This window comes from Piliocolobus tephrosceles, chromosome 1 (assembly GCF_002776525.5).
Source record: "Piliocolobus tephrosceles isolate RC106 chromosome 1, ASM277652v3, whole genome shotgun sequence".
In the NCBI taxonomy this organism is placed as follows: domain Eukaryota; kingdom Metazoa; phylum Chordata; class Mammalia; order Primates; family Cercopithecidae; genus Piliocolobus; species Piliocolobus tephrosceles.
The window spans coordinates 101,037,395-101,063,108 of NC_045434.1; the positions used below are offsets into that span (position 1 = coordinate 101,037,395).

At 37.5% G+C, this 25,714-nt stretch overlaps 1 protein-coding gene across 1 annotated transcript; it reads left to right on the top strand.

Annotated features, from left to right (window-relative positions):
* The first annotated feature begins 664 nt into the window (after positions 1 to 664).
* SEC22B (SEC22 homolog B, vesicle trafficking protein) lies at positions 665 to 23,032 on the top strand. Its single transcript, XM_023222728.2, has 5 exons — positions 665 to 1,066; positions 8,568 to 8,677; positions 14,548 to 14,708; positions 17,388 to 17,534; positions 21,057 to 23,032. The coding sequence occupies exons 1-5, from the start codon at positions 992 to 994 to the stop codon at positions 21,209 to 21,211; spliced, it is 648 nt and encodes a 215-aa protein (XP_023078496.1). The 5' UTR covers positions 665 to 991; the 3' UTR covers positions 21,212 to 23,032.
* The last annotated feature ends 2,682 nt before the right edge of the window (positions 23,033 to 25,714 follow it).

A 25,714-nucleotide genomic window follows, 5' to 3' on the forward strand; every position in this document is an offset into this window, starting at 1 on the left:
TTTTTTTTTTTTTTTTTTGCTCTGTCGTCCCGGCTGGAGTACAGTGGGGCAACCTCGGCTCACTGCAAGCTCCGCCTCCCGGATTTACGCCATTCAACTGCCTCAGCCTCCCGAGTAGCTGGGACCACAGGCGCCCGCCACCGCGCCCGGCTAATTTTTTGTATTTTTAGTAGAGATGGGGTTTCACCCTGTTAGCCAGGATGGTCTCGATCTCCTGACCTCGTGATCTGCCCGCCTCGGCCTCCCAAAGTGCTGGGATTACAGGCATGAGCCACCGCGCCTGGCCTAATCCTAGCTTTTTGTAGGCTGACTGACCTAAATGGTAAAAGATGTCTTGTACTTGCTCATTTATTCACACATACAACAAATATTTATTGACTTCTTACCATAAACTAAGGAGCCTGGTGGGGATGCTGCATAAACAAACAAGCAAAAATAGACAAAAATCTTTGTTCAGAAATATATAAATACAGAAAATTTTATAGAATATATAACATAGAAAATAGAAAAAATATGAAAATAGCCTACTTTTCAGGGTTTTCCTTTTTTTACATACCCTTCATGGTTAACGGTTAATGGTTAATGGGTGGTACCCATTAACTCCCACCCACCTTCCCAGCTCTCTCCCAAGACTTAGTTTCAGGAACTAGAAAATTCTGATTCAGCTTGGGTGCAATGCCCCTAAAAGGGCGAGGCTTATTCGAAACCCCAAATTCAGAAAAGCCAGCCAGACCTTGGAAGTTTAAGAAGGTGGAAGGCAGATCGCGGAACCAGTGTTCTGATAGTTGTGGTTCTCTGAGGGAAGCCAATTCTGGGGACCGGTAGTGGAAAGCTCTTGCGCTGTTTCCGGCCACCTCAGCGGGAAGCGGAGACGCAAGCAGCTGGATCTCCGGTAGCTGAGACATAGGGAATAACTGTTGTCGCGGCGGAAGAAGTGAGGACGACGCCAACGGCCTTCCGGGCCTGTGTTGGATCCCCATAATTTGTGAAGATGGTGTTGCTAACAATGATCGCCCGAGTGGCTGACGGGCTCCCGCTGGCCGCCTCGATGCAGGAGGACGAACAGGTGAGCTGCTTACTAGATCCCCGCGACCCCAAGGCTCTGCCAGCGCGCTTTGCCCTCAGCATCGGATTCCTTCCTAGGGCCGAGAGACCTTTGTGACTTCCCGGGCACTCCCGACCTCTCTGAAGTGCTGTTTTATCTTTTGGTGTGGGAGAGACTACCGGTGAGAGGAATCTTTCCTGAAGGAGTTCAGATTTTTGTGTTACCTGTTTCTCTTTAGAAAAACGCTCTGGAGAAGTGATAGCTTTGGTTGATTTTGATCATCCAGTGTTCTTTGACTCTTTAGGGACTTTGTTAAAAATCAGGATTTCTAATTTTCTGCTGCTAATAGGACTGCTGACGGATAAATCCTGGGACAAATCAGCCAAGTTCTTCAACTCTATAACGTAGCACCTGATCTTTGACCTAGCTTGCTGACATCTTTTGAAAGTGGTTGAGGTAATACTGCCACATATAAGCACTTGTTAGAGTTCAGTACAGCACATTCTTTCAGGATTATTCCCAGTTCCCACCTTCTCCAATACGCCGTACCACATTCCTGCAATACATTGTAACTTATTTTTTTGTCTTTCAATAACTTGAGTTTCCTAGCGGGCAAACGACGGATCTGAATCATCTCTGTGTTATTCATACCTTTTACAATGGCTGCTTTATGCTAGTAGGTGCTCAAAAATATACTGAATTGATTGAAAACAGCAATAACTCCAGGTGTCTTAAAAAAAGCTGTTTTGTGTTTTAGAATCACAGTGGAAATTTCTGAAGACAAGTTTCTGGAGCAAGCTTGGGAGGTTCTGAAGACAAAACTGACAATGGAATTTATATAATTTGTTTAAAGTGATCAATTTTATTTTACTTTTTCATACAGTCTAAGTAGTGTTTTAAAACCTTGAACCTTAAAAAAAGATGAGATATAGAAAAAAATAGGTTGCACATTTCTTCTATTGGACTTTTCATTCATATATTAATGCAAAAAAATTTTTATTGAGCACATCAAATGTGCCAGGCATAGTGTTAATGCAGGGGGTTAGAGTACCCAGTCTCTACCTTTGTGGAGCTTACAGTCTAGTGGAAAAATCAGATAACCAACATACTATTAAAGTACTATTAAAATGTAGTTTAACTGCTAAGGAGAAGGAAGAGGGTTTTGTCGAACATGGAAAATGTATCTAAGTTGGTTTTAGGAAATCAGGAAAGTCTACCTAGAAGGTATGACATTAAGGTAACAGTAGGATCCAGTAGTAAGGAACTATTCTCTTTAGTTATATGCCTTTTTAGGTTTGATTTGGAAATATATTTACTTTCACTTTTAGGAGAGTGGTGATACAGATAATAAATTTGCAGGTCATGCTAAGTGGAATAAATTCTATTCATTACATAAAAACAAAGTCTAATCTTTGAAATAAACTGTGAACAATTTAACATACCCTGATTTGCTAATGTGAAATGTTTTTCAGGAATGTTCTAGCACCATCCTGCAGAAGGAATGTAATTGTTCCAGTGAACCTAGGAATATGATTTGAACAAAGTAGATAATGTAGGGAAATATCCTTGAAGGATGTGTAGTTTGACTAAAAAATAGTTTTCCTATAGTGGGTGGGTGTGTGTTGGGGGTAGCAGGGATGGAATCTGGTCAGTTTTTAAACTATGGCATTGAATTCCAGTGTGGGCAAAGAATACAAAGTGAACTCGAAAGTCTACTTCATATTAGTGGCCCCTACTCTCTGACGTGATACTTTTTGAAAAATTAATTGATTTACTGTTAATTCTAAATTTGGTATTGATTTCATATTGGTTTATCAAGATGGATTGCTATGTTTAATTGACAAGGAAAGAAATTTTACACACAGATATTTTTGTGATTGTAGTGCCATAATATTTTCCTTTAGGAGTTTTGACTTTGAATAATAAAGTTTGCCTAAACTTTTAATCTGAATCTTAGACTTAATTTACTATTTTAATAGCATACATAACATTTATAAAAGTGCCTACTACATACCAAACACTGTGCTAAGCCTATAAAGTACATTTTTAAATTTAATCCTCATACTACCATATTAGAATAGGTACTATTAAAATCTCCAATTATAGATAAGGAAGCTCTGAGGTTTAGAGAATGTAGATCGCTTGCCTAAATTCACTCAGCTAATAAGTGGCATAATGAAATTTTTCATCAGGGTTTGTCACCTTGGCACTGTTGACATTTGGGGATGGATAATTCTTTGTTCTTGGGAACTGTCCTGTATGTTGTGTGGGAGGTCCAGCAATATCCCTGGCCTCTGCCCTCTAGATGCCAGTAGTACCACCACCCTTCCCCACTTCGTTTGTTTGTGTGGCAACAAAAATATTTCTAGACATTGCTAAATGTCCCATTGGGGCAAAATCATCCCGACTGAGACCCAGTGATTTTTATTAAGTATTGTCTGAGTCGACTAGAGCTTTAGTGCCTAACCACTGTACTTTACTGCCTTGTTCGAAGGCCTTTTCATGATGCCTTAACCTCTTAGGAGTCCAGGAATAACTTTTTAATAAACAGGTATCTCAACCAAACAGTTTTATATTTAAGCACCTTAATTGTCCAGGCCAAATAATTCAATGTATCTTCATTTTTGTTTGTTTTTGTTTTATCAGTGTACTTTCAATATTTATACTGATAATAGATATCATATTTTAGGTATTTACTGGGTGCCTGTACAACCTGCCGTATTACCGAAGATGGATATTCAGATAATACAATAGAGAGTAAAATTCACAAAATAATGTAGACAGTATTTTATACAGGGTGTTTCCTCTGGGTTTAACTGAAAATTTAGACTTAGGGCAGGAAGAGAGATGAGCTTTTCTTCTCAAATGTGGACTCCCTAACTGATATCTTGTTTATCTTTTTTCTTCATTCCTTTTATGGTACGTTTCTCCTTTTAGGATTTTTGCAATTTCTTTATCTACCTTTCTGTTCTGCCTCAAAATTATTGTATTTTCTTTCATTTTCCTCTGGCATCGTGAAGGGCAGTCCAGACTTGAAGAAAGTGTTAGATCTAACCAAATAGGCAGCAGGAAGCTCCAGGAAAACAGATAACATGTTGTACAGTTAAATAGTCTCATGCTCCCAATCACTGAGGGTTGATTAATCCACTTAACTGTAATTGCTTTTAGAGGAAAGTAGTTGATTCTTGGTGCTGCTGGTCTTTGACCAGCTGAGTTCAGTGGGTATTTAAAAATGATAAGAGCTATGAAGGCAAAAGTTATTATTTGATACAACTAGTTGTTCAGCAGTCCCAGGTGACAGCACCGAAAAGTATTGTGGTTGTGTGTCAAGTTACTACCTTCTACCTTTTGTAATATATAGATCCATATCCTAAATTTGCTATTGGATAACCTCAAATTTGTTTCACAGTTTTTCGAATTATTCCGATCCACTGCATTATTGGATTACTAATAGATATCTTATAATTATATCATATACAAATTTCATTAATCTTTTCTAGATGAAGTAGAAAACAGAATGAGGACATCTAAATATTTTTAGGTGGACTGGCTAACTGTTGGCCCTTTGTGACTTTGATCTTGAAAGCAAACTAAAGGTCAGTATGTAAAACAGTGGTTATGTTGTTTTGTGAGATCCAGAGCAGAGCTGCCCCATGGTTTCTTGAGCATTTCCAATGAATTAGAATTACGTAGTAAGACTTCACCCAAAAGTTGGATCTACTATTGAAACAATTTCAATTATAGAGTTCGGATAGCATAATGCTTAGGAGTAGGGGGTCCAGGGCCAGATTGCCTGCTTTCAGATCCTAGTTCCTCCCTTTTTAGCTTAGAGTCTAAAAAGTTTGACTTCTCAAGTAAAAAATTGGCCTAATAATTCTAATCACCTCATGAAGATTAAACGAGTTAAATAATGTAAAGTGTTCAGAACAGTGCCTGGCAGAAAGTGAACACTTAATAATATCATATGGTCATTTCTGAAGAATCTTTTCTAATTCCATCTTGCCTTTCTTTTTTTTTTTTTTTTTGAGATGGAGTCTCACTCTGTTTCCCAGGCTAGAGTACAGTGGTGTAATATCAGCTTACTGCAACCTCCGCTCCCCAGGTTTAAACGATTCTCCTGCCTCAGCATCCTGAGTAGCTGGGATTACAGGCGCCTGCCACTACACCTGGCTAATTTTTGTATTTTTGGTTGAGATGGCATTTCAGCATCTTGGCCAGGCTGGTCTTGAACTCTTGACCTCGTGATCCACCTGCCTTGGCCTCCCAAAGTACTGGGATTACAGGCGTGATCCCCCATGTCCAGCCTCATCTTGCCTTTCTTAAAAGTTCACAGATCAGAATTGCATCTAATCAATACACTGGATGCAAATACATAATGAATGAATGATTTTTCACATTACAAAATTAATTTGTGCATATTAGAGAAAGGTCAGTAAATACATAAAAGCAAAATGACCAAAATGTTAACAGTGTGTATTAGCTATAATCTGTACTCGAATTATATCCATTTTGGTGGATGACCTTAAACATATGTATGTGTGTATAACATTAAATAATAGGTAATATCGTAAGACTGTTTCACCTAATTCTTTCCACTTAACAGTATTTAATGAATATTTTCTCATATCATTAAACTCTATACAGCATTGTTTTAATGGCTGCATAGTATTCCATTATGTGAATATGCCAGAAAGAGTATTGCTTAACCAAGAAGATTGTGCTAGCATTGTGTTCTCAAGGATGGTAATGCTAACTGAACCAGCATGGTAAGATGTTGGTTGGCATACCATAATCCCTATAAGTACATCCCCAGTGTTGTATATTGGCAGTCTTTACATTGCTGTTTGCAAATTCCTGAAATTGCAGAATGCTTTTGGCCAGTTTCTTATTAGGTGATACAGTTGTTAGTCTTTCTCTCAGGTTACAGTAATGTTTACAGTGCCTCTTGTAAACTCAAAGGATTTGTACCAATCTGAGTGACAATTTTTTCCATGTTTCTTCAACTAGTCCTTTTAAGCAAAGAACTTATATTTAACACTGGTGGTTGCAGTTATGTAAAAAATACTGATGTCACAGCCCCACCTCCAAGATGCTGACTTAGTTGGTTTGGTGGTGGAGACTGGGCATAAGTAGTTTTATTTTTGAGATTCCCCAAGTGATTCTATTGTGAAGCCAAGGTTGAAAATCACAGATCTATGTTGATATTCTTTCTTGGCACTTTAGTAGCATTCCCAGCATTATTTGCATCCCTTTTATCTACTCTTGTGGGTTCAGATCTCTTCAGAATGGCATTGGGGAAACAAAAAGATTGGTAAGTACCATTCAAATTTAGGAAAATAGAATATTGTACACTAGTTCTTATTGGCTGAAAGTATATGACAGTATTCACTCTTATTGGCTGACCATATAAGTAGTACTGTTTAATATGATAATTTCAATATAATTATTATAAAGTACTGTTTAATATATAAGACTGTACATATATACACACAGACATACATATGTTAATACAGAACTATTTCTCAACTATGTAACAAATATATGTCAATAAAACAAATTATTGCCGTAACAGTGGTATTAAACAAGATAAATCTACAAACTAATACCTCAACTGGACTTTGCCTATCTCCCCTGGTTCACCTCATGCTTATTCACCTTCTTACTCATATTGAAATTTCCGGCCTGGCGCGGTGGCTCAAGCCTGTAATCCCAGCACTCTGGGAGGCCGAGGCGGGCGGATCACGAGGTCAGGAGATCGAGACCATCCTGGCTAACACAGTGAAACCCTGTCTCTACTAAAAAATACAAAAAATTAGCTGGGCGTGGTGGCGGGCACCTGTAGTCCCAGTTAATCGGGAGGCTGAGGCAGGAGAATGGCGTGAACCCAGGAGGCAGAGGTTGCAGTGAGCCGAGATCACGCCACTGCACTCCAGCCTGGGCGACAGAGCAAGACTCCGCCTCAAAAAAAAAAAAAAAATTTCCAGTTCACCATTTTTATATATAGCTTAGAATCTTATTATCCTGTAATTGTACGTTTGCTGATCTGCCACTTTATCATTTTATTATTGCTTCCTTGTTTTTACTATCAACTTAGCAGTACACTATCTACAATTTTAAGATATCACTTTGTACTTTATCAAAGTTAGACCTCAGATCCTGGGAGACCCTAGCATAAATACTTTTCTACTTAAATATTTAGTTATTAAATATCTGCCAAAGGGAGGCTATTCTTTCTATGTAAAATAAATAATTCCAAAATAGAATTATGTCTTTGCATCACATAGCAGTGTCTTTGTCTGGGTTACTATAACAAAATACCATAAACTGGGTGGCTTGTAAACAACAGAAATTGATTTTTCTAGTTCTGCAAGGTGAAGATCAAGCACCAGCAGATTTGGTGACTATTGAGGGCCTATTCCTGGTTCATAGATGTCACCTTCTGGCTGTTTCCTCACATGGTAGATGGAGCAAGCTAGCCCTCTGGGGTCTCTTAAAGGTACTAATCGCATTCTAGAGGGCTCTACCCTCCTGATTTAATCACCTCCCAAAGGTCCCATTTCTTCATACCATCACTTTGGGGGGTTAGGATTTCAACATGAATTTTGTGGGGGATACCAGCAAACATTCAGACTATAACTGGATAGCTGGCAGAAAGCTCCCCTTCCCCACATGTGGATGGATAAACAATGTCTATTTGCTTCCCATTCTTCAGGCACTTCCTTTCCCTGTTGGATCTAGTAGATTGGTGATGCATGGTTGTCTTCTTTTGAAATGACACTGCTATTTTTCCAATAGATTTGCCCCCTCTTCTTTTAAAAGAATAATTGTAAAATCAGTTAGAAATTGTTCAGGAAAATATTGCCAGTAATTATAACATCTGAATGCTGTTATTTTCATTTTTGTCTGCATATATCCCTCGATATTCAAACTTTTGCTGTCCAAACTTGGGAACCAAATAGATTTATTCAGTAAAGGGTATCTGACGTCCTAATCTTTGTGTCTACTCTTAGTCATTTTTACCTAATTGCAGTCAAAGTGTTCATAATAATTTGCAGTTATGAGTACACACATTTAGTTTTGTTTAAATGCTCAAAACTATAACACTTGTGGAAGGTTCTCCTGAATATTCCAACATAAAAATGAAATTCATCAATCTTGTTTCTAGGATTTCCCCTGAGTATAGCATATGCTGTATAGTTCTGTGCCAGTAACTGCAAATGAAATGGGTTAGGAGGAGAGTACTGTCCTAACAGTGGAACTGGATTGAAAGTTAAGAGTGCTCTAAGTGTATTTGAGGTGTATGCTTTTGCTTCTTAGCAAATAACAAATGCAGTCATCTTGAAGAAGTAGGGGTTAGGTCTTCCTCTGTACTCTGAAAGTAGGTTGTCTTTCTTTCATTAAAATGAATCTTACTTACCTATAAATGAAGGACCTCATTCAGAGTGTCCTCATAATATGATGCTTCTCACTAATTGATACAGCTTTTTGTAGAAAATTCTTAAATGAAGATGTCTTCTTTCAGTCTGGCCGGGACCTTCAACAGTATCAGAGTCAGGCTAAGCAACTCTTTCGGAAGTTGAATGAACAGTCCCCTACCAGATGTACCTTGGAAGCAGGAGCCATGACTTTTCAGTGAGTATAATCTTGATTTCTTTATGATCATTTAAGTGTGAAATACAGTAACAGAATGCCTGATAAAAATAATAATTTTTTAAAAGTAAAGATTACTTAAAAATATAGTCTTTTGGGAGAAGCAACTTCTCTGGCTCTAATTCTACAAAACGGACATCTTGCTTGTTTTTTTCAACATGTTTACAGTAATTTAACCTGTTAACATGTGTCTAATGAATGCTGTGCCCATCATGCAATAATAGATAACTTCTTGCTTCAGGACTGTCTTGGAGCCAGATATGTGTAGGTTAGTCCCCTTGCTCAAACATTTCCTAACAGTGTAACTTTGAGCAGCTCACATAACTTCTCTAAGCCTCAGTTTCCTCTGTAAAGTAGTGAAAATAAACATAGGAGGTTTGAGAGGATTGTGGGGGAATCCACGTGTATTATTTAGCATCTTGTCTGACAGACATGGGAAGAGTCAATAAATATTAGTTACTATTATTTTGAAAAAAGAAAATTATAGAAGAGGAGCATTTTAATCAGTGGTTATAGACAATGATATAGCTGATAGAGGACTCAAAGGAACATGATTGGATTTTAAATTATCTACAAATAATTGGTATTTAATGTTTAATACCTGCCAAGTTTGAAGCTGACAAAATAAAAAGGATTAAAAAGGAACAGAGTACAAGAGCATCAGAGGAAAATAAAAACGGATTAGCTAAATAATCTTTGCTATTTTAGGGACTTAGATAGTAAGGTAACTTAGGCCAGGGAGGAGGCTGCTATGTTTACTTTTAAAAAACAAAACAAAAATTCTCTACCTACAAAAGACAAGTAAAAAGTACATCAAAACAAAAATAAAACCCTAGGCAATTGGCTAAGAAAATGTTGGACATTATGTTTTATAAAGTATTAATTTTTATAATATCTGAAATATTTTCTAGAACTCTAGAATTTTTAACACCAAAAATATAGTCACTTAATATCTAGCATCCTCATTTTCACCATGGTTTAGGGAACAAAGACCTAAGAAAGTTCTCATGGAATTGAGAAGAGATTTTCTTCTGCCTGATTCCTTTAGACATTCATAATCTCATAACATCCTTTATTTCCATGCAAGAGCTATTAGGGGTTTATTCTTTGTCAGACCTTATATTGAGTCCTGCATTTAATGTCCCTACCTTTTTGTTTGTTTGTTTGTTTGAGACGGAGTCTCGCTCTGTCGCCCAGGCTGGAGTGCAGTAGTGCGATCTCGGCTCACTGCAAGCCCTGCCTCCCGGGTTCACGCCATTCTCCTGCCTCAGCCTCCCGAGTAGCTGGGACTACAGGCGCCCGCCCCTGCGCCCACCTGGTTTTTTGTATTTTTAGTAGAGACGGTGTTTCACCGTGGTCTTGATCTCCTGACCTCGTGATCCGCCCGCCTCGGCCTCCCAAAGTGCTGGGATTACAGGCGTGAGGCACCGCGCCCGGCATGTCACTATCTTTTAAAGCTGTTCTCTTAGTACAGAGAGAGACATATACTCAAACAAGTATATTATAATATCTTAAAAGGTGCTGTAAATTAGATTTAAATGAAATGTTCTGGGAATAGAGAGAAGGAAGGAACAAATTCCCATTTGTCGGGGGTAAGTTGGAAGAAACCGGACAGAGGAGGGGAGTATATATAAAGAAGTTTCACAGAAAAAATAATGGTAGAATTGAACATATGAAAATGAACAGGATTTCTCCAGGTACGTAAAAGAGCATTAATGGTTAGATAAAACAATATAAGCAGAAGTCCACAAATATCTAAAGAACCTAGCATGTTGGAAAACAATCCACCATTTGGATTACTAAAATATATGATAGAATGTTGTTTACACTTGTTTTGAAAGGCTGTAAATATAATACCATGAAGTATGATTTTATTTTGTAGGTATTAGGGAGCCCTTAGAGTTTGTAAGCAGGGTAATATGGTCATCTGTAGTCTCTGGGAATAAAACTGATGGTATAGAAGATGGTGTAGACTAAAAGCAAAGAGATCAGTTAATTCAGGTGCCCAAGCAAGGAATAAGACAGCTGTATTATTAACATTATTTTAAGGGGCCTGATAGATCATGTAATAGTCTTTATACTTTATGGAGCCCTAGGATGCTTTAGGAGCCACATAGAAAGGGCAGGGATGGGAGTATATATAATGCTTTGGGCCCCTAAACTCTTCCTTATGTTTTAAAATTTTTCCTTTTATTTTCAGTGGACATGTAATAATTACACATATTTATAGGATATGGAGTGTATTTCAATACACGTATACAATGTGTAATCAAATCAGAGTAATTAGCATATTCATCACCTCATTTATTATTTCTTTGTGTTGTGAACATTCAAAATCCCCTCTTGTAGGTTTTTGAAAATATGCAGTAAGATATAGCTAGCCATATTCACCCTACAGTTCTGCAGAACACCAGAACTCATTCTTCCTATCCAGTTGTGTTTTTTATCGATTAACTTGCCTCTGCCCATCCTCCCCTTCTCTCTACCTTTCCCCACTTCTAATACCCACAGTTCTACTCTCTACTTCCATGAGCTCAGAAGTTTTTTTTGGCTCCTACATATGAATGAGAACATGCCATATTTATCTTTCCGTGCATGACTGATTTTACTTAACATACTGTCCTCCAGATTTATCCATGTTGCTGCTAATGATAGAAATTCGTTCTGTTTTATGGCTGAATAGTATTCCATGGTGTGTGTGTGTATACGTGTGTAAAAAACACTTTTTAAATCCATTATTCTGATGATGGACATTTCTTTTGATTATCTATCCATAGATATTATGAATGGTGCTGCCGTAAACATGGGGGTACAGATACGTTTTTAACATAATGAGTTTCTTACCTTTGGAGAAATACCCAGCAGTGGGATTGCTAGATTGTATGGTAGTTCTGTTTTTAGTTTTTTGAGAAACCTCCACACTGTTTTCCATAGTGTGTAAAAGTTCTTTTTTCTCTTCATCCCCATCATCATTTATTGACTTTTGTCTTTTTAATAGACATTTTAACTAGGGTGAAATAATATGTCATTGTGGTTTGTGGTTTTTACTTATATTTACCTGAAGATGAGTGATGTTGAGCATTTTTTCATATACTTGGCCATTCGCATGTCTTCTTTTGAGAAATGCCAGTTCTGTTCCTTGCCTACTTTTTAATTGAATTATTTTTGGTTTTCCTGTTGAGTTGTTTGAGTTCCTTGTATATTCTGGATATTAGTTCCTCATCAGATGAATGAAACTAGATCCCTATCTCATCATATACAAAAATCAACTTAAAGTAGACTAAAGACTTAAACATAAGACCCTAAACTATAAAACTACTAGGAGAAAACATAGGGGAAATGCTTCAGGGCATGAGCCTGGGCAAAGACTGTATGGCAAAGACTTCAAAGCACAGGCAACAGAAAAGAAAGTAGACAAATGTGACTGTATTAAACTAAAAGCTTCTGCACAGCAAAGGAAACAACACAGTGAAGAGACAACCTGCACAATGGGAGAAAATGTTTGCAAACTCCTACTTAAACTAAAGAACTTCTGATTTTATCTGATACATACATTGGCCTTCTGAATATGTTTTGCTTTTTATATATACATATTGCATATATAAATATATATATTTGTGTGTGTGTATGTATACTATGGCTAAAAAGAAGTTGGAAAACCACTTAGTAGCCTAACATTTTTCTAAGAGTTTCTCAGACGTATAATCATATAGCGCCTTCCAGAGTGCATGGGAACTCATTATCACAAAAGAAAGTCAGTTTCATTGTTGAAAAGTTTCAGTTGATTACAGAGTTCTCCTGGACTGGAAATTAAGGAGTGTTATTAGTCTCTTACCCAGTAAACATTGTCATTAACCTAACATTTCTATCCACAGAAATTTCCAGATCTACTGTTTTTCTTTGTGGCTGGAGTTTAAATATTTGTGTGCTAGTTTACCATGTAGAATCAAAGGGTGGATGGAGTCACAACTGTGAATTTTTCAAGAAAAAGTCTTAAGTATTAAGCAAAAAATAAATAACCCCATTTAAAAAATGAACAAAAGACATGAGCAGACATTTCTCAAAACATACTAGAGGCCAACAAACTAATGAAAAAGTGCACATCACTAATTATTGGAGAAATGAAAATCAAAACCACAATAAGATACCATCTCACAACAGTCACAGGGCTGTCATTAAAAAGTCAAAAAACAACAGATGCTGGTGAGGCTGTGGAGAAAAGGGGATTGCTTATACACTGTTCATGGGAATGTAAATTCAGCCACTGAGGAAAGCAGTTTAGAGATTTCTCAAAGAACTTAAAACAGAACTACCATTAGATCCAGCAAACCCATTAATGGGTTTATATCCAGAAGGAAACAGATCTTTCTACCAAAAATCATGCACTTGCATGTTCATTGCAGCACTATTCACAATAGCAAAGATATCAACCTAGGTACATATTAGTGGTGGATTGGATAAAGAAAATGTAGTACGTATACAGCGTGGAATACTATGCAGTCATACAAAGGAATGAAATCATGTCCTTTGCAGCAACATGGATGGAGCTGGAAGTCATTACCTAAGTGAATTAATGCAGGAGCAGAAAACTAAATACTGTATGTTCTCATAAGTTTATAAGCTAAACATTGGGCACTCATGGACATAAATATACTGAGGACTTACTAGAAGAGGAGGGAAGTAGGGGGCAGGGGTTGAAAAACTGCTGGGTACTATGCTTAGTACTTGGGTGACAGGATTGTTCATACCCCAAACCTCGGCATTATGCAATATACCCGGGTAACAAACCCGCACATATACATCCTCAAGCTAAAATAAAAGTTTAAAATGTTAGTTGAAGGATTGTGTAATGGGTTGGGTGCAGTGGCTCACACCTGTAATCCCAGCACTTTGGGAGACTGAGGCAGGTGGATCGCTTGAGGTCAGGAGTTTCAGACCAGCCTTGCCAAAATGGTGAAACCTCATCTCTACTAAAAATACAAAAATTAGCTGGGTGTGGTGGTGGGTGCCTGTAATCCTAGCCATTTGTGAAGCTGAGGCATGAGAATCGCCTGAACCGGGGAGGCGGAGGTTGCTGTAACTGAGATCATGCCACTGCACTCCAACCTGGGTAATCTGGGTGATGGAAAGAGACCCTGTCTCAAAAAACAAACAAACACACACAATTATCTAATGGATGAAAAAATATAATAAATATGTCTAAATACTCCTTTTAGAATATATGTCTAATAGTCCGGGCGCAGTGGCTCACGCCTGTAATCCCAGCTCTTTGGGAGGCTGAGGCGAGCAGATCACGAGGTCAAGAGATCAAGACCATCCTGGCTAACACAGTGAAACCCCGTCTCTACTAAAAATACAAAAAATTAGCCAGGCGTGGTGGTGGCGGGCACCTGTAGTCCTAGCAGTAGCTGAGAAAGGAGAATGGCGTGAACCCGGGAGGCGGAGCTTGCAGTGAGCCGAGATCACACCACTACACTCCAGCCTGGGCATAGTGGCGCACACCTGTAGTCCCAGCTGCTCCGGAGGCTGAGGCAGGAGAATGGCTTGAACCCGGGAGGCGGAGGTTGCAGTGAGCCAAGATCGGGCCACTGCACTCCAGCCGGGGTGACAGAGCGAGACTCTGTCTCAAAAAAAAACAAAAACAAAAAAAGAATATACGTCTAATAATGGGAAGATGTTTGCTTTCTGATTCCAGGGATTTGTGATTTTAAATTGACTTTCTCATTTCGCCAGCCTTAAAGTGTTTAGGCTAGAGTTTTAAAAAGTTTGCATGGTACAGAGATTCTGCTTTAACCTGTTGTCAGTACTGTTACTTTACAGACAACTTCGTCTTGCTTTTTATGTCTCACCAGCTACATTATTGAGCAGGGGGTGTGTTATTTGGTTTTATGTGAAGCTGCCTTCCCTAAGAAGTTGGCTTTTGCCTACTTAGAAGATTTGCACTCAGAATTTGATGAACAGCATGGGAAGAAGGTGCCCACTGTGTCCCGACCCTATTCCTTTATTGAATTTGGTAAGTTTTTGCCCCTCACTTCTCTCTATCAAGGGAGCAAACAGTATGGAGAAGCTGTTTGTTACACTGCTATAATAGTGATACATTTTTTTCTGAGGTTTACTTGTTGAAGTTTTAGCTTCTGCTTCCTTTTCCATTCCACTTCTTTTTGTCTTTTTGAGTGACTAAGGCTTCCTTCTGAAAAGCAATTTTCTCTAGTCTTTTGATCTTTCCCCCATAGAAATTGTTGCCTTTTGCCCTTTTCTGTTATTTGGTTTGATTCTTCATTAGAGTCACATGTGACAGGAACTGTGCCTAAAGATCTACTTGATTGGCATATAATGGCTGAGTTCTTCTTTACCCCAGTCCGCAGACTCACAGTCATAATAAGGCTCATTTTTGGAGATCAGAATTGGGAAATCAGAAAGAATGGTGTTTCGTTTCTTTTAGTAGAATACGATCCTCTAATTAAAAAACAAAACAAGACAAAGACATAGAAGATACATGGTTCTCATGGTATTGGAGTATAATATTTACTACATTCAGGAATAGTGAGCATAGGTGTCTGTATTTGTACAAGAATTATAGAAAGACTAGTCACCTCAGACCTGGTAAAGTATCTGATGGTAAGGGATCAAAGGAAATGTCCTAAGTACAATAAGTACAGGAAGTGAGAACAAGTAGGATCAGGCTATATTGCTGTAATTTTTAGTTAAAAGAGAAATTAGTTTTACTGTCTCAGAATTTCTGAAGTGTTTCACGTTTGCTAGATAAATGGGTCATCTTGCTTTGGAAAAACACTCTAGTGTTTCATAACTGTGCACTGTCCAAGTACTGCTTTATATAATGTCCAGTTTTTCAAATTTTATTTTTGTAGGCAGTAATAGTCCTGTAAACCTCCCTCAAAAATAAGACAAATGTATCAGAGTCATACAGGAAATAGATGGCACACCCAAATTAGCTTAAGGGATTATATACAAAGATATGAATAGGCTGTAGGAGAATTACAAGGTACAATAACCTTGGACCAGTAGCATACTGGTTGTTACCATCTCTAGGCCTGAATATATAAGGGGAAGGAGCAGTTTCTGAAACTGAAAAGGAGAAAATTTCTAGAGAAGCCCAACTTGAGAGGAGCAGTAACTTTTGGTAGAGGGATACTTCCAGAAGAAGGATACTTGCTTCTCTGAAAGAAGCCAGGGGAATAAATACCCTGACATCACTGTCTGTCCTTCTTCCCTACTGTTGGGGCTTCTTCATTGCCTGAACCTAACTGGCACAGGGCAAGGAGTCTATTGAGGCACTTCATCCCAGTCAGCTTCCCAGTGCAGAAAGCAAGGTGCAGGAGGGCAGAGAGGAGATCTAAAGAGGCAAATGAAAGGGGTACAGCACACTTAAATTAAGATTTTTGCCAAAAGTTGAAAATATCTTTAATAGTAAGTCATTCTTACAGTTTTGAGAAATACTGATATGAGCAAAAGATGGATGAGACTTCAGTTTTTGTTTATTTATTTAGAGACAGAGTCTCGCTCTATCGCCCAGGCTGGAGTGCAGTGGCATGATCTCGGCTCACTGCAACCTCTGCCTCCTAGGTTCCAGTGATTCTTGTGCCTCAGCCTCCTGAATAGCTGGGACTAGAGGTGCATGCTGCCATGCCCAGCTAGCTAATTTCGGTATTTTTGGTGGAGACGGGAGTTTTGCCTTGTTGGCCAGGCTGGTCTCGAATTCCTGGCCTCAAGTGATCCACCCACCTTGGCCTCCCAAAATGCTGGGATTTACAGGTATGAGACATAGTGCCTGGCCGGCCGAGACTTCAGTTCAGTTTTATATTGGTATTTTGGAAAGTTCCCTATTACATATTTGCTCTACCTGAGGTTTTAGAATGGAATGAAACTGGGAATGTGTATTAGGGAAAATACTTTAAGGTAATGCTTCTCAGGTTTTTAATGATCATGAACCCTTTTGCCATGTTAGGCTGTAATAATGCTAGAGTGTTACCAGCATCCTTTTAAGGAATATATAGAGTTAAGTAACCCTAAGGATCCTCAGAATACTGTTTGAAAATTTCTGTTTTCAGGAAAGGCTCACTATAGTGAGTCTTAATTTCTCTAAGGCTTCTGATAGCAGCCTTAGATAGCAAATACTTCTAATTCAAAGGAAATTCAAAGGACATTTCTCCTGAATGGTCATCTAATTATACCTTTACATCTTACAAATGAAGAAATCAAAAGCCTAGATTTTGATATTCAACCAAGAGTTTGGTTAACCATGGGCAGTGGCAAATCTAGGAATAAACTCTGAACTTTTTTTTTTTTTTTTTCTTTTTGGGGCAGAGTCCCACTCTGTCCCCCAGGCTAAAGTGGGGGGGGGGGGGGGGCGTGATCTCGGCTCACTGCACCCTCTCCCTCCCAAGTTCAAGTGATTCTCCTGGCTCCGCCTCCCGAGTAGCTGAGATTACAGGCGTGTGCCACCATACCCGGCTAACTTTTTGTGTTTTTAGCAGAGACGGGGTTTCACTGTGTTAGCCAGGATGGTCTTGATCTCCTGACCTCATGATCCTCCTGCCTTGGCCTCCCAAAGTGCTGGGATTACAGGCGTGAGCCACCGCGCCTGGCCAACTCAGAACTTTTAATTTCCTACCTCAGTACTTCAATGGCTGTGAAAGAAATTGTTCATGGTCACTTTTCTTCATCATTCTAGATACCTTCATTCAAAAAACCAAGAAGCTCTACATTGATAGTCGTGCTCGAAGAAACCTAGGCTCCATCAACACTGAATTACAAGATGTGCAGAGGATCATGGTGGCCAATATTGAAGAAGTGTTACAACGAGGAGAAGCACTCTCAGGTATCTAAAAGCAATGAGTCTTATGAAGAAATGGTTCTCATTCCATAGACAAGGATAGCTCATTTTGCAGTGCCTTTTATGCTGTTAGATTCTACCTAGGACTGTTAAGAATTTATCTCCCAGAAGTACATTACATTACAATGCTTCCAATATGATGTGTTTTTTTCCTAGTGTGATTAGTTTTTGTTGAGTTGGAACAGTGTAAAGGACTCATCCATATTAGAAGCAATGATTATTTCTAAGATATTCACAAAATTCAGTAAATTATATACAGAAACACTGTATAAGTTAAGGGAAATGAAAAGAATGAGAGAAAATTGTCAACGATTTATTGCAGTGGTTTTTAGAGTAGACTCTTTGGGAGACTTTACTGCTGCCAGATCAATCTTTATAAAATGCCATTTTCATCAAGGCATTCCTCTCTGAAAAACTTTTAAATCTGGAACTACAAGATAAGATCCAGTCTGACTTATTTTTCCATCAGTCAGCCATTGTTATTGAGAGCTTGTTATTTGTAGGGCATTGTGTTCTATATATGGAAAATAAGGATGCAAATGTCTATCATTCTCTAGTTCACAAACATTCTGCTGCAGCCACGCCAGCTTCTTCACTATCCTTAGTGGTCTATTCTGCCTTAATACTGGACCTGTTCTAAAAGACGTGCATAAGAACTGCCTCTTTAAAGAAGCCTTCTCTGATCCTTATAGCCTGTATCACAGTAATCTATTCTGTACTTTAAACCCCTAAAGCACTTAGTAACATAGTGTTTTTAAAACATATTACATGTATGTGTGTTTACTTAATTTACCTTAAATATACATATTTATTAAATACCTAACTTACATATTAAATATATATTGAATGTATTTCCATATAACATAAATATATATTTCATATATTTACATATTTATATTAAAGCAGGTAAACATATTTGGATAATTAAATATTTTTATATAATTTCATATATTTATTTTTTTGAGACAGAATCTTGTTCTGTTGCCCAGGCTGGAGTACAGTGGCACGATCTTGGCTCACTGCAACCTCCACCTCCTGGGTTCAAGTGATCCTCTTACCTTATCCTCCTGAGCAGCTGGGGCTATAGGCGTGTACCACCACGCCTGGCTAATTGTTGTATTTTTTTAGTAGAGATGGGGTTTTGCCATGTTGTCCAGGCTGATCTCAAACTCCAGGGCTCAAACAATCCAACCACTTCAGCTTCCCAAAGTGCTGGGATTACAGGCATGAGCCACCACACCCAGCCCTTTATATAAAAGTGTAGGTAATTAGGTAAAATTAGGTTAAAAGTATATGTATATTTACCTGATATTTTTACCTAAGTGTTTAATGTGGACATGTAAGCTCTTTAAATACAGTGTTTACGTATTTTATATCTGTTTCACATACTTCTTATATATCGCCCATAGTAATGGTCACAAATAGGTTCCTTTTTTTTTTTTTGTTTGAGACGGAGTCTAGCTCTGTCGCCCAGGCTGGAGTGCAGTGGCGCGATCTCAGCTCACTACAAGCTCCGCCTCCCGGGTTTACGCCATTCTCCTGCCTCAGCCTCCCGAGTAGCTGGGACTACAGGCGCCCACCATCTCGCCCGGCTAGTTTTTTGTATTTTTTAGTAGAGACGGGGTTTCACCGTGTAGACCAGGATGGTCTCGATCTCCTGACCTCGTGATCCACCCGTCTCGGCCTCCCAAAGTGCTGGGATTACAGGCTTGAGCCACCGCGCCCAGCCACAAATAGGTTCCTTAATAAGTATTTTTGAATTCAGCCATGCTATATATTCATTAGTAAATGAGTTTTCTTTTATTATGAACTACAAACTTTAACTTTTTTGTGAGTAGTGAGCAGTTATTCATTTACCTTCGCACTCTTTAAATATCAAATTTCGAGTGAGTGAGTGTAAGTTTTTGTCATACAGACTTACAATTCCTATATAGGATAAAGTAGACTAGCACAGGAATTTTTCTTGTATCACTCATGCAAGACTCTAAATTCCTTAAAGGCAGGGATCATGTACATTTTGATCATTGTTGTATCTTCAGCACTTCACAGGGTGCCTGTAACATAAATATTTGTTAAATGACTTCTCTAAGCAATAGCTTTGTCTTTATGTTATCCTGTATTTCAAAATGTTCATGTATAAATTCTCTCAACTATGACTTGTTTCACATGGTCTAATAATTGTTCCTCTGCTGAGTTATTCTCAGCAGATTTAGATTTATTGAGCACTAACTATATACCAGGCCCTGTTCTAGGCATTCAGGATATAGCAGCAAACACAATAATTTAAAATCCCTGTCCAGCAGAGTGTATATTCTTGTAGACTGTAAAAAGATGCCCTATGCATTGTCATGGTTATTTCTCAGTCCCTGACTCTTTTTTCCTGGCTAGATGTTTTTCTTACTCATGTGATCAGTTGCTAATTCAGACGTGGCTGTCATGCCTGTGTTATTAAGTAACGCCATGTTTCCCAATCAAAACCAGTCTCTATTAAGCAACTCCAAATATTCCAAAAGCATTATTTAAGGAAGAAACAATCAGATTGCAAAATAGTTTTTCTGAAATTTAAAGAAGTGAAAAGTTTGATCAGAATTTATTATGTCAAATGGAGAGTTTGTGTTTATTATTCAATTATGCCCTATATTTTAATCTGGTCTAGCTTGTGTCTATCTGGCTATTTCTCTAAGTGCTTAGTTAACTGTTATAAGAAGATAACATTACAAATGTCCTTGGGGGTGAAAAAACTTGCCAGAAAATGCTAAAAAGCTTAATTTACTTGGGGTTTTTTTGGTAGTACTTCTTATTGTATTTTAGTTACAACTTTCCTGTGTCTATTGAAATATAAATCCTGATAGCTACTTCATAGTAGTCTTTACTTTGTGGTTTAGCAGTCATCATTGAAGTATAGCTTAAGACTGTGTTTGGTTAGTTGAATTGTCTGATTATCTGAGTTTGTTTTACATAGATTATCATTATCGTTTTTCAAAATATAAGAGAATATGATTCAGACCATTAGAAGATTATGAAGATAGTAATTATTAACATGTAACAATTATTATAATTTATCATGTGCAGGCATTGTTGCTCACTTTACAGGCAATCTCATGTACATACAACCTTATGACATAGTTACTATTATTATCCCCATTTTATAGATGAAGAAACTAGGTTTTAAATCGGTTACATGTCTTGACCAATGTCACATAACTGGTACAGGTGATATCTTCACCAAAGAGTCTGAGGCCAGGACCTGCACTTCTAACCACCTTACTATATAGCCTCAAAAATTCAGACATAATCTGATCTGATAATTTTAAACTGTATTATAGATTTTACAGTGTTTCAGGATCATCAATTAGTATATGCAATGTTAGCCTTAAAATAAAAATGGTGATTTAAGATTCATGGTTGTTGCAGTGCTGCTCATTTTGGTCATGTTTAATGCCTTAATACTTTTGGCAAAATACTTACAAGGACTAATTAATGTTTTCCTTTTTTCCTCTTTGACAGCATTGGATTCAAAGGCTAACAATTTGTCCAGTCTGTCCAAGAAATACCGCCAGGATGCGAAGTACTTGAACATGCGTTCCACTTATGCCAAACTTGCAGCAGTAGCTGTATTTTTCATCATGTTAATAGTGTATGTCCGATTCTGGTGGCTGTGAAATAATGAATACAGTCACTGGTAAGGGAGAATCTAGAACCCAGTAGGTGTATATTTTCAGGAAACTGAGCTCACAGAGATGTGTATTAGAATCCAAGTGGAACTTCTGCCTCTAAAGACCTTGAAAGAAAAGAGATGTCCTGAAAATGAAAGGTTACACCTCATTTAATGAAGCTTAACCCTATGTAGAAAGTCTGTTTCAGGGGCAGAGGCTTTCTCTGGGTGCTAAGCCATATATGTTAGGGAACAGTAGATTGTTATTTCGTTTTTTTCCCTTCCAGTGCATTTTAAAAACAGCACTGACTGGGGCATTCTCATTCTCTAATGGAGCCATCAATGAGATTTAGTCAACCTGTGCTAGCAACATTCTGAAATTCCTTCAAAGAAGGCAGTCCTTTGGGAAGGTTTTTTTTTTTTTTTTTTTTTTTTGACTCTAATCAACATTCCTTTTGTTGGTGACATTTGTGATTTTCAATAATCTGAGTTTTTGATGGCCTTTTAAACAAGACTCCAGTATGTGAAGGTTAATTGCTGTGCTCCACAGATCTTGTCTATTGGCCCCTGTAGAAAGTTAACCTTTGTTGTTTTCCTTTTATAATTTGCTTATTGCACAATTGCTTTAGGGTTAAGTGAATTATATGAAGATACCTTGAAATTATAGCACTCTTCGATTAAGAAGCTACAATGTTTCTCTCATTTACTCCTTAAACAGAATACTTAAATTAGTCTGGGTCATTATTACTTTTATTTTGCAGCATTTGTTTTGTACTAGTGTAAGACCAAGTATAGGATATGGATGAGGCCCCTGGCTTCATGAGAAGAAAGGAAGGCCCAGGTTATAATTACAGCTTTCTCCTGCCCCTTCTTTACTTTCTCTACCACAATTTTCTCCACTGTTTGTTTTCCTCCTGCCACAATTTGCTAACATTTAAAAAATTTTCCTGCACCCAGTAGTTTCATGTCCTGTAGACATCCTCTTAGGACATTCTCAAATTTCAAAATAAAAAATATTCATTTATGTAGTTAATTAAATTTAAAGTTTTTGCAGATCAACTACTCAAACTACTAAATACATTTACCTGAGAAAAAGTCTCTGAGAGCACTTCATTCCTGTTTTGGTTCATGTAAATTCTCTGAGAATGTTCTAGAGATAGATAACTCATTTACAGTGGTTTCTATTAACTAATTAAAGTACCCATGATTTTTTCCTTTTCTGCTCAGGGATAATGGGGATTTCCTTTTACCTTCTGAGGTAGAATTTTTTAATGGGGAAAATAGGCCTTTTAAATATTATCGCAAGGGTCTACAATATAACGTAAAACTCCTGTACATACTGCAGATACTTCTTTAAATTGTACAGGAAAATGAGCGAACTTTTTATTTCTTAATATCTTTGGCGAAAACTTTAACCAGTAAGCAATTTTATAACCCTGAGGGATCCTCAAAGATACTATCCTGATTCCTGGTAGGAAAAAAATATTATTTCCTTATAACAAGGCAAGGAGGAATGCTATTTTATTCCTGATAATTTATAGAACTAGAATTTTTTTTTCTTTTATGGACCTAAATCTGCCAATTGGGAATTTTGTGCATGCAATATGAAGTTACTTTTTATAGATAATAAGTGCTTTTAAGTCCCTAAAAGGCTCCTGCCTAAGTAATGATGATGTTGATAATAAAAGCCTTTGAAAGGCTGAAAACCTAAATAGTGGTACCATAGTATTTGGAGCTTCTATAGGAGTGGAGAGGGGCAGCTCATTGTTGAGAGTTGCATGCTGCAACCTAATGGTCAGCAATGAAATAAATACTTCTAGAATATTCACTTCAGTGTGAAGTTTTATTATCTAGTTAATTTATATACATACATCCTTTGTAGATACATTTCTCTCTAATCTTGTTGGGCTAATTAAGAAAGGGATGGGGTAAATGTCAACAAAGGAAGAAGAAAGTGGTTTAAGATCAAGGTGGCAGAAAAATTAGAGAACAAGAATATCGTAATATGGCTCCTGGTTTTCTTTATAAGAGGCAGTGGGAAGATCTGACTAGATGAAATGTATCAGCAACCAAAGTGGCATCTAAAATAGAGTGGGATAAATAGTGTATGGGGTTATTGGAGGCACATTAAGAAAGGACACCTAATTTATTTTGGGAAGAAGTATGGTAAGAGAAGACTTTCTAGAGAAGGAGAATGGGGCATTCTAGGGAGAGTCAGTGGCATGCGCAAAGGCATGAATAAAGACAGCGAGGCATATTTTGGAAATTTAACAGCTCGGTTCAGCTTAGCCCATAGGGTAAGCACAGACAACAGAGGAGACTTGAGGAATGAGAACTAGATTGGTACACTATCATAAAGGGACTTGTCTACCATGCAGGGGATTTTAGACTGTCTTAACGGCAGTGGCAAAGGATGGCATCAGATTTATAGTTTCAAGTGATCATATAGGCCTTGGCATAAAAGATATATTAGGGAGGAAGCCTGGAAGTAGGGAGATGAAAATAAGGAGCCATCAAAGGCAGAATGAAACTTAGGCAGATTTCAAGTGATTTTCAAGAAAGATGTGATCAGAGGCACCAGATAATAACTATTACATAACACTTTCTTTTTTAGGAGCTTATTTCTCACACTGACCAAACCTTTTGAAGTAAGTACTCTTCACACCACTATATAAATAAACTTTACAAAGGATTCTGCTTTAAGACATGAGAGAGTTAAGTAATTTGCCCAAAGTCACAGAGTTAGAAAGTAATAGAGCTAAGATTAGAACCTAGGCAGTTTGGCTCCAGAGTCTGTGCTCTTACCCTGTATTACCACCAAGAGGTCAAATAAATACCAAAAAATGTATTTTCGAATTTAACAACGAGGAACTTAATCATATAGGCAGAAGTAATTCCAGAGCACTGGGGACAGAAGCCAGATTGTCATATGGGTTAAAGAGTGTATAAACTACTAGGAAGTAAAGACATAGAACTACTCTCACAAGAGAAATAACTTTTCTGGTTATTATGACACTGAACTTCATGGCTTGTTTTAATTAAGACATCTTACAAGTGTCAAAATTTGGAAATATTTGGACACTGTATACACTCTGTTTTTTTAAATGTCTGACAATTGTTCTTGAGCATTTCAAGAAACCTTTGAAAATCTGATGAAAGGTACGTGCCATTACTCTAGAAAAAATGTTCCTGTGTACATGCACATTAAGTATCACATACTGTTTCAGGCTGTTCAAAGACTACAAGTCTGTTCATGACCTAATGGTCCATGTTCCCTCAGTTAAGAGCTCCAGAGATATAGGATGTGAAACTCAAAGGTAAGTACCCAGAGCCATGAATACCATTTGTGACTTGGAAGAATTCTACAATTTGAATTAACTTTGTGGAGAGAGAGATATTTTCGAAAAATTGTGTGTACCAAAAAAAATTCATATCAAATAATATTTTCCTGTAGTACATTCAAGGATCTGGTTTCACAGCAAAAAATTGTTTTGGTCTCAGTTCCTCAAAATCACATTTAAGGAGCTTGAGATTTATATTTTCTACTTAGTAAGTCTTACAAAAACAAGAAGGAAAATGGATAATCATTTCTGCACACATAGGATTTAATAAAACATGTATAATAAAATATCTCATATTTTAAATTTCCACCCTATTGGTAGCTTTCATGACAAAGGGCTCGGGTGCTGGTGGCCATACAATTAAGGTTTTTGGTTAGTTTTGTTAGCAGAACTAGCTGACTCCTACCCTGGTGGGTTTTTCTTTTGTTTGTTTGTTTGTTTGTTTTCCCAGATGGCTCAGGAGGAAGGTAAATAGCAGTCATTGTATGTGTGACAGAATTTGAGATAGAATGAGCATATTGAGTCTCACATCCTATTCTTGTTACTGTCAGGCAGGGTTGACCTAGCAGTGTGAAACTATCACAAGCAATTTAGTCACTCAGTTCTCGTAAAGTTTATTTCAAGTACTGTAATAATTCGTGTTTAGATTAGAAAAGTCACTAGAAATTTGACTTCCATATAGTAATCTATACTTTTTTCTCTCATTTCCTTCATTTTTTGAGCCATAAGTATAAGGCACTTTACAGGTATTTTTACAATTGTTATAAGCATTTTTCTTTGCTTGCCCAGGGTCACATAGCTAGCAAGTTAAAGTAGATTCAAATCCAGGCCTGCTAGATAACCAAATTATTATTTAAGAGTACTTTTCACTACTCCTAAATAATGACACAGATATGTTTGTCTTACATATTTCACTTTATTGTCAAGTTATTAGTATGTTTATTTTCAAAAGATATTTTTTGCAATTTCTTTTTATTATTCTGTACTTTTTAAATTTACTTCATTATCACCTCTTCCTTTATTCTTTTAAAATAATTTTTTGCTTATGTTATTTTGTTTTCCCTTTTTTACTCTTGGTTTGTAATACATCTTTCCTTATTTGCTCCTTTCTCATTTGATCTCAGTGTTAATCCGTTTTCCACATCTGATTCACTAAAATTTTAGGCCTT

Excerpts from the sequence above, each read along its gene's own strand:
- SEC22B (XM_023222728.2), top strand. The coding sequence starts at position 992 with ATGGTGTTGCTAACAATGATCGCCCGAGTGGCTGACGGGCTCCCGCTG. Across the intron at positions 1,067-8,567 it reads CGATGCAGGAGGACGAACAG|TCTGGCCGGGACCTTCAACA; the intron begins GTGAGCTGCTTA and ends GTCTTCTTTCAG. Across the intron at positions 8,678-14,547 it reads GCAGGAGCCATGACTTTTCA|CTACATTATTGAGCAGGGGG; the intron begins GTGAGTATAATC and ends ATGTCTCACCAG.